This window comes from Notolabrus celidotus, chromosome 14 (genome assembly GCF_009762535.1).
Source record: "Notolabrus celidotus isolate fNotCel1 chromosome 14, fNotCel1.pri, whole genome shotgun sequence".
Taxonomy (NCBI): domain Eukaryota; kingdom Metazoa; phylum Chordata; class Actinopteri; order Labriformes; family Labridae; genus Notolabrus; species Notolabrus celidotus.
Window position 1 is genome coordinate 24,309,958 of NC_048285.1, and position 9,466 is coordinate 24,319,423.

The 9,466-nt window shown below is 40.7% G+C and overlaps 3 protein-coding genes across 3 annotated transcripts in view; 2 read left to right on the forward strand and 1 right to left on the reverse strand.

The window, feature by feature from the left end:
- Positions 1–1,250, forward strand: part of nxn (nucleoredoxin) — a 65,535-nt gene extending 64,285 nt beyond the window's left edge. Inside the window, exon 8 of the mRNA XM_034701504.1 lies at positions 240–1,250. Within this exon, the coding sequence (XP_034557395.1) occupies positions 240–422 (183 nt within the window). The 3' untranslated portion in view covers positions 423–1,250. The remainder of the gene's footprint in view (positions 1–239) is intronic.
- Positions 1,251–2,433: 1,183 nt separating this feature from the next.
- mrm3a (mitochondrial rRNA methyltransferase 3a) lies at positions 2,434–5,096 on the reverse strand. The gene is made up of 4 exons (XM_034701652.1): positions 4,669–5,096; positions 3,503–3,747; positions 3,255–3,416; positions 2,434–3,147 (listed from the first exon to the last, which is right to left on the reverse strand). Exons 1-4 carry the CDS (start codon positions 5,046–5,048, stop codon positions 2,552–2,554), a joined length of 1,383 nt encoding a protein of 460 aa, XP_034557543.1. The 5' UTR covers positions 5,049–5,096; the 3' UTR covers positions 2,434–2,551.
- Positions 5,097–6,791: 1,695 nt separating this feature from the next.
- On the forward strand, positions 6,792–8,967 carry glod4 (glyoxalase domain containing 4). Its single transcript, XM_034701712.1, has 9 exons — positions 6,792–6,965; positions 7,142–7,191; positions 7,305–7,425; positions 7,515–7,659; positions 7,892–8,028; positions 8,133–8,219; positions 8,304–8,417; positions 8,509–8,595; positions 8,684–8,967. Exons 1-9 carry the CDS (start codon positions 6,876–6,878, stop codon positions 8,747–8,749), a joined length of 897 nt encoding a protein of 298 aa, XP_034557603.1. The 5' UTR covers positions 6,792–6,875; the 3' UTR covers positions 8,750–8,967.
- The last annotated feature ends 499 nt before the right edge of the window (positions 8,968–9,466 follow it).

The following is a 9,466-nucleotide window of genomic DNA, read 5'->3' on the forward strand; positions in this document are numbered from 1 at the left end:
GTGTGTTTTCATCAGTGATAAAAAGGCTCCTTGTAAATTAGAATTTGTCTCATAACCATCTAAAATCTCCTCAGAGATACTTAAACAATGTGAATACTGAAGAGGAAGTAAAGAAGGAAAGGATATATAGTTGAGGAGTGAGCAGAGTGTACCTTATGTGATGTGATGTGAGGCCTGTACTGTTGTATCATCATGTATCATCATATGCCTTACTCTTACTTCTTTCTCTCTCTCCACAGGACGACATGAGTGACTCCCTGCGTGACTACACTAACCTCCCTGAAGCGGCGCCCCTCCTCACCATCCTGGACATGTCGGCTCGGGCAAAGTACGTCCGCGACGTGGAAGAGATCACGCCGGCCGTAGTGGATCAATTTGTCGGCGACTTTCTGGCTGAGAAGCTCAAACCAGAGCCCATCTAAAGGGGACGTCCGAATATTCAATGGACTGAACTACATGGGACTCGCTCCATTGTGCCCCTCCCACCTCTCTCTCCCCCAGACTGTTAGAGAGATGTCTCACTTTTTACTGACATTTTAACCTTTTTTTAGACATGTTCCTCTTTTCATGGAGTCCTCTTTCTCCTGTGGTGCCTTGCATTGATGATAGTCCCTACAGTAATATATATGGAGATTCTGTTGGTTCTTTTTTTTTTTTGCCTTGAGGAAAGTGTTTTTTTTTTCACTTGATAGCTTTTCTGAACTCTAGAGAAACCCAGAGAATTACCCAGTGGACCTACTTATTCAGCTGATTCTTTGCTTACTGTTTTGTCTGCAAAATCCTTGTTACTTTCTGAATGATGCTGAGAAGAATTAAATGGGCTTTTTTTGGATGTAGTTGGATGTAGCCGTAAGCCTTTTATGGCCCTATTTAAAGAAAAAAAAACCCTGACAGGTGCACATACAGTAAAGATCACATTATACCTGCTTGTAACAGACCAATGACTGATGTTTTTAAACCCCTGTGTCTTCTTGCGTGTTATGATGTGAATGAAAGTCATCTCTTGCCAGTTGTTAGCGGTGGTTCTCATCTCAAAGTCATTCGGAGGATTTTCTGTGAAGGTCCCCTAATGAGGAGGTCGGGCTGTTTCTGGTGTTTGAAAAGTGTTGAATGTATAGATCCCTGTATTCTGTTACTCCAATCATGACTTCTCACACCCATTAAAACTATTCACTGGCAAAGCACAAAGTTTTGTTGCTTTCTAAATTCTACCAATAAAGTTAGCTCTTGGGTATGTTAAATACACCTAATACAATGACTCAGACATTTCTTTTTTATGTTTTTACAGAAGGGCTTGATGCAAATGTTAATTTAATCATGAGACGGTATTTTTGTCAGTGGGATGGAGGTGGCTTGAGTTCTGTGCATTGGGACTGACTGCAGCTTTGAAATACGGACATCAGCCTGAAGAAGTAAGTCTTCTACCTGTGATAAGCATGCCTCAGGTGCCTTTTATATTCAGTTTTTTTTTTAAGGTCACGCCCATTTCCCACCCATTTTAGCCAACTCCTATCAACCTTATACCTTACTTTTGTAGGTGTTTTTATTCCACCATTTTGATATTGTACTTCAAAAGCACAGTTCTTAAAGTGTGAGTAGTGCTTTAATTCCATATCTCATGGACAGTCCATGTCAGGGATTTGAACCCAGGTTCCTTGCATGGAAAGGCAGTAGTCATATCCACATCACCATAGAGCTACCTGGCCATACTTGCTTTTTTAGGTCATTTTATTCTACCAATTTGCTGTAGTCGTTTAAATGCATCAGCTCAACCACATTGTGAGGAAAGTGTTTGATTTGCATCACACATTGGAAGCCCATAGTGGGATTTTAACCCCGAACCATCAAATTGAAAGGTTGCAGGCCTATACTCATCACCATGGGACTGGAGCAAAGAAGTTTCTTTTGTAGGTCTTTTCATTCTGCATTTGGATATTGTACTTCAAAAGCACAGTTCAAACTTCAGTGTGAGGAAAGTGCTTTGAATTGATCTCCCATGTACAGTCCCAAGATTCAAACCCAGGATACACTGTATGTGATTCTTGCAAATGTTTTGTTTTGCCCTTCAGGCCCACGTACAGGGCAGACTAAACCATTTTGTGCACCTGGTAGGTGTGAGAGGCTCTTTTTAAGATAATATGAGCTCAGAAAACTCATTTATTCTGACTTTTTTTTTTCTTTGGAAAGTTAAACATAGAGTGGAAAAATTTCAAACGAAAACTTAACTTTTTTTTCAGGCCCATAGAGGGCACCCTTCTTTCAATAGGGCCCTGGGTCGTCAGTCCCACTTTTTCTGCCTCTACAACAACCGCAGTTGGCAAACACATTAAATAAATATTATAAATGAAAAATGAAAATATTTTAGACACAGTACAAATAAATAGAAGAGCAAACTCATGAAAAGGCACAAGACGGAAATTAATTTGACAAATATTTCAGAGCTGCAGTGTTTTATTGTCAGAGGAACAGGATGTAGAATGGACATTTTCATTATTTTTCACAGTCTGTAGTAACAAGGAAAAATGAACATAATGATAACACAAAGCTAACATCATGAATTCTGCCGCTTAGCTTTGGATTCCCATTTCCTTCCAGCTGTCTGTATTATTTTTAAAAGCTGCTTCCTGCCTTCAAACAAAAGGACACTGGCGGCCATGGCTGAATTCAAACTGTCCACATCAGGAACGACCGGAATAAAGAGTCTGTGACCCGCTGTTTTCTCTGCCAGCTGGACTGCTTCAATACTCAGACCCTTTGTCTCTCCACCAATCACCAGAGCCGTGGGTCCCTGAGCCCAGCTCTCATGGTACAACTTAGCGTCCACTCTTGGAAGAGAAAGTCCCTCGAACTCAGTATCTGAGTCAGAATCTGAGTCGTACTCCTCATAGCGCGTTTTGTTTTGACTAGCCCTTGTGCTGACCCATCCGTAGTCTCTGGCCTTGGAGGGCTTGTGGGACAGCTGTACTTCAGATTCTTCTGTTTCTCCTCTACTGTTGGTTCCACAGCTGCTGTCAGCCACATGAACCGTCACAGGCTTAGGGAGGTGGTTTTCAACATCATCCCAGCTCATGTTGGGGTAGATGGGAAAGCGGAAATGGGAGCCCATTGCTGCACGTAGAACTTTAGGCTCCCAAGCATCAGCACAACCTATCAACAGAAAATGTCAGATTTGAAAAAGCACAAGCAAGAAGATAAGACTTTTTTCACAGGTGGAGCTAAATTAATCTCTTCATTAACTGATAACACAAGCTTACCTTTAGTGAGAAGGACATCATGGCAGCCAGCAGCAGCAGCACATCGCAGTATAGTCCCAAGGTTGCCAGGGTCTCGGATATTGTCACATATCAAGGACAGCGGCACAGAGTGGCTTTTGTTTGCAAAGTTCAACCGTGACGGGTCTGGGCGAGAAAATATGGCTGGAGGAGAAAAGGTCTATGTCAGCATCAACTTTATCAAATCAGTGCTTCATAATGAACCAAAACAGAAAAAATGTGGCTCTCACCGATCACGCCTTGTGGGGCCACGAGGTCTGACCAGATCTTGATGTCCTCAAACTTGACTTTGACCAGTGTGGCTCTTTTTAGCTTGTCTACAGGAAGTTCTCTGAGGCGATCAATTGAACTAAAGAACACCATCTGTGGGTTGGCACCAGCATCCAGGGCATCACAGATCAAACGCCGGCCCTCCAGGAGGATTTTGCCCTGGTGCTCCCGAAACGTCCTGGAACGAGCAACACTGACGACCCTCCTGTAGGCGAAGGACAAGGAGATGGAGAGGAGGAGAATGATTACAAATAGAGTAAACCAATACCAATCAAGAATAACTAAGAATATTAATAATAATTGTCCATTTTGATCTATAAGTTGTCAGATAATTTACAAAGACAATGTAAGTATTGCCACCTGGGGGTTATTTATGTGATGCCAGCATTCAGGCATCAATATCAAAAATACTTATTTTTGCTGTGATGAAGATTAAATAATGTCCTGCAAGTTCTTTTTTTCTTTCAAAGAAAAACAAACTTGCCTGAACAGTCTTAATTAGCATCTCATATTCTTGAAATCTGAATAAGAATGAGAAAGCAAGTTTATGAATCTGACCAGACCTTCATTTATCTACAGTCAAATGTTGATCAGTGTCAAAAACAAAGGTTCAAGCCAGATGAAATTGCTCGTCTGTGTTGCCTTGTTGAGATCAGTTGCCCCCCATGCAGTGGCGGTTCTGGGGAGGGGCCAACAGGGGCCGGTGCCCCAGTAAAACTGAACCTGGACCCCCCTGTGGCCCCCCCTCCAAACAAATATCATACAATAAAAAAAAGCTTAGGTTTCGCGATGTTACAGACGGAACACATGCATGTGGTACTTGGTTCCAGTCCCTTAGAGCACTAAGGGACTCATGTTGAGTGTAAACAGCCAAACAGCTGCTGTCAGTCTGCATTTTGATATAGCACACAGTAGTATATATGTCTAGTATAAAGGGATGCACTGATGTTTTGCCAGTTTATTCTCAGCCGGTCCTCACCCTTCTTTTGTCAGGGTTGAATGTGTCCCTCTGATAACACCCCTGGCCCCAGCCTGGCCCCCCCAGTAAAATTGGTCTAGAACCGCCCCTGCCCCCATTATATGTCAATGTCGTGACCTGTGACATTTCACCTTAATGAACACTTACGCCAGTCTCCGATCTCCAGGCAAAGCCCTCTCAAAGCGCAGTTCATCCATTTGATCGTTTGACACAGCACCATGGGATTGTTTTGTACTAGACTGCACATTACTCCTCGTCTTAACAAGGTCTCTGTCTTGGAGTTGTCTTGTTTGAGCCGTGACTTTAGCCTCCTTCTCTCTCTTCATGTTTTGCTCTGCTGGTTTGGTCTTCTGTGGTGGCTTGATGACTTTGTCCTTCTCGTCGTCAGGATAAATCACTGAAACGGGTCTCCTCCTGAGTCCGCGGACATACCGCTTTGGTTCCACAATAATCCCACTCCCCCTTGTAAGGAGAGTATTTCTCTCCATAGAGAAGAGAAGCATCACGCTTCTCATGTAGGCTGCCATGTTTGTCCTGTTTCTTCTTCTCTTGTTTTCATGAGAATGTTATTATTCACACAAGCTAGCCCACCAGCGCCACCAGACAGTGAAGGTGGTACTACATGTATGCTTTGACAATTAATTCCGTTGATTTTATTAAGTTATTATATAAGTGTGGGTGCGTTGCCCTAAAGCTGTTACAAAATGTAATAAAACCATTATACCACCTCTATAAACAATTACTGAAAACCAAGGAACTACCACCACTATAACACCATTAAGAAATATACATAACTTCAAATCAAATCAACTTTATTTATATAGCACTTTACACACGACACAGTTGATCCAAAGTGCTTTACAACAGAAAATGAGGAACACAAAGAGAAAATGAAAAATAAAAATCACACAAACAGAGGGAGAGAGAAGGAAAGAGGAGTGGTAAGAGAGCAATATAATTGAAAATGAAATTAACAGTAATAACAACAACAGTAATGACAAGAAATACAATTAACAGTGCAGTGGGTATCTGAGCCAGTGTGGTTAGGGGCAGTTGAAAGCAAATGAATAGAAGTGCGTTTTGAGACGACTTTTAAAAGTCTCGACCGAGGGGGAGAATCGGATGGTGGGGGGAAGAGAATTCCACACTTTTGGGGAACAAACGGAGAAGGCCCTGTCCCAATATCTCTTTGTCCTTGCTGTTCGGAAAGACAGGAAGTTTTGGTGTGATGATCTGAGTGCTCTGACAGAGTGATACAGAGACAGGAGTTCTGAGATGTAAGAGGGGGCCAAACCATGAAGTGCTTTATAAACAAACAGAAGGATTTTAAAATGAATTTTGTAAATGACCAGAAGCCAGTGTAGATGTAGAACTTCATGACCATTGTCATTTTTCTTTGTTATGCAAATATGTGTCTGATATACAGTATATGGTCTGATGTATGAACATCAAACTTCAATTCATGATCAGGCCCCACCACCACTTAAACAATGTGTGTTACTCTGCAGGAACAATCTTAAGGAGACCAGAGCATCAGCAAGAGGAGACTGTTCAGCTAAACTTAGGAGAACTGCATTTGGACAGTCTGTATTTCCAGTAAGAAAAGCAGAAAAATGGATCTCAATTCCTACCCACATTAGAGACTGTACAAGCCTCAGTGTTTTTAAAAGTAAACTGAAATTATGACTCAAGGAAAAACAATCATGTGATCACTGAGTTAATCCTCTGAATGCATCAAACTAGAGCTAATGAAATGTAATTTTAAATGTGTTATTAGTGATGGACTGTTGTTGAGTATGTATTGTTTTAAATGCTAGTATGTTTTTATAATTTGTATTGTACATTCTTTTACATCTTCCTGCACAGGGACCACAGATGAAAAATACTACAGTTTTTGATTTGCATGGCCCCTGTCAAATAAACTAATAAATAAATAAATAAATAAATAAATAAATAAAATACAACATTTTCACACTCCTTGTATTATTCCTTGCTTTTTTAAATGAAAGTTGCTGCAACGCTGTAACTTAGAGAGCATGAGCGACACTGGGTGATACCATTTACCTGAATTACCAGGGGTGGTGATCGTAATTGTATCACTTGTAATCATAAATCATAGTTGAGTCTACCCACACCAGTGTATCAATACTTGTAAAAGATGACATAATATATGTGATTTGTTTTAAATTGTACATACCTAAAGTCTATTTATTGTATTTTTGTTGTCAGTGAATGGTAAATTCCATTGCACTTCCTTCCACCAATCGACTACAGAGAAATCGATTGTCTAGGACTCTCAATCGTTCCCTGCACACACCAATCCTCTCGACATACATCAATATCTTTCCAGTAATATGGCTTCAAGACGAGCTCTTCACTTTGTTTTCAAAGTTGGTGACAGAACTAAAACTGCGACATTTTACCGAGATGTTCTGGGCATGAAGGTACTTCTTCTCCAGCTATGAGTGTCAGATATGTCCGAGGCTGTTGTGAAACTTTGACTGATAATCGGCTGATCACATGCATTGTTGCACAACTGTTACGCTGCTCTTTTGTCTAGTGTTTGAATTAATGTGTTTTCATTGTGCATTCTTTGTTTTTTATTCTTCTTTATCTGTAGATTTTACGCCATGAGGAATTTGAGGAAGGTTGCAAAGCGACGTGTAATGGGTATTTCTGATACACCCTTAATGAACTCCTTCATAACAGTGCTGTGTTACACAAATGCACATAATTGTTAGTATGACTAAAATAACCTTTGCATTCATCCTGTGTCCATGCAGCCCCTACGATGGGAAATGGAGCAAAACAATGGTTGGATTCGGTCCAGAGGATGACCATTTTGTTGCTGAACTGACATACAATTATGGGGTGGGAGAGTATCACCTTGGCAATGACTTCTTGGTGGGTCAGAGTTCATCTGTAAACTGTACATGTTGTGTTGGATGCAACAGCCTTGTAAATGGATATTGTCATGTGTGTTTGTATTTTAGGGGCTCACTCTGCAGTCCAGCAAAGCTGTCAGCAATGCTAAACGTCTGGGGTGGCCCCTCACTGAGGTAGGGGAGGCTCTGTATCTGACCCAGGCTCCAGGAGGATATCCTTTCTACATTGTGGACAAAGATCAGCCGGCCAGTGGTGGGTGTCACTGAATGCCTGGAAAATAGATCTCTTTGTAGTACATTCCAGCTCAGGGAGTTTTTTTTTTTTTAATGTAGAAATACTTGTATCACATTTGTTAATCAGAAATACAAACTACAGCAGGAGAGGGAGAAGATCCGTCTTTGCTAACCCCTGGTTTTAATGCATACCCTGCTGTTAAAACATGTTATTGATCACCTGTAAGTAACCTTGTAGCATTTGTTCCCAGACCCTGTGCAGACGGTTTGTCTCGGAGTATCAGACCTCCAGAGATCAACACACTACTGGACCAATCTCTTGGGAATGAAGATGATCGAAAAGAACGAGGAAAAGAAAACAGTGCTTATGGGATTTGCAGACACTCAAGTGAGTCAAGTATCCACATAATTAATACCAATGTATTTTGCTTTTTTTTTCCTTATAGATGATAAACCAGCTATGTTTTTGTTTGACTTTGTCTCTTCATGCAGTGTAAACTAGAGCTGAAAGATACCTCTGGGACTGTAGATCACGGATCAGCATTTGGAAGAATAGCATTCTCATGCCCACGAGAGCAGGTAACATGATTTCTTCGTTACATGCTCATGTTTAATAATAGAAATATATAATGACCATCGTTGACACTTAATTATATCCCACAGCTGCCTGACCTTGAAGCCTTGATGAAAAAGGAAAATCAGAAAATTCTCACTCCATTAGTCAGCCTGGACACTCCTGGAAAAGCCACAGTAGAAGTGGTTATTTTGGCTGACCCAGTGAGTGCATTAAAAGTGTACAATTATGAAATCAAATGAAATCATCCACTGTTCTTTAAAAAAAACATTAACTGGATAATTTCTCTTAAAGGATGCTCATGAAATTTGCTTCGTGGGAGATGAGGCTTTCAGGCAGCTGTCCATGGTGGACCCCAAAGGAAATGAATTGCTTGACAAGGTCGGTGTGGGTCCTATATTTTCCTCCGTATGCACATAAAATGGTGCAGCATATATTCACTGTGCTCTTTATGCTTTTATGCTTCCAGGCCATGGATGAAGATAAAAGTAACGAGTGGTTTGCCAAACACAACAAACAGAAGGCTGCTGCATGAGATGGGGGTATAAGAAAAAGTGTTCACCATCAGTTTTCTCATCCCTTGATTTGATGATTAGTTCTTGTACAGGAAACCTTCTTATAATGACTATCAACATTCCTGGGGCTTGCAGTATGAGATTTGTTAATCCCTGGAAGCTTGCAATGAAGCACTTAAAAGTCACTTTTTTTTAACCTGATGAATCTTTTTTCCCAATAAATCCTATAAGACAAAGAGATGAGGACAACAGTCTAACACAACCTTACTAATACTGAGCCCAATATTCTGCTGTTGGCTCACCACTAACTGTCTTTGTGCTTTGGGAAAGGCCCTTTAGTGCTCTTACTTACTGCAGTAGTGCTATGGGGGCAAGATCATTTATGTGCATTAATTAGTTTGTAATTCTTTTCAGTTGGATGCAGAACAATAACTAAAACAGAACTCAGAATTGATGATTGTTTGCGTTAGTGGTGCAAATTTCACAATTGCAGTCAATCAAATGACCACAATCCAGTTGCATTTAGATTACATGGAGATGTAAGTGGTTGGTGACTCTGGGGCAGTTGCTTGAGTTTGGACTGTAAAAGTATGCAACTGAAAAAGCATGCATTAGAAATATTCTAGTCATGTGATCGAGTTGCACTGAATCCTATCATTTGTAAAATTACATGTTCTTATTTTGTCAAAATAAAATAGTATTTTACTTTTCAACTTTGTAAAGTAGTTTTTGACTGT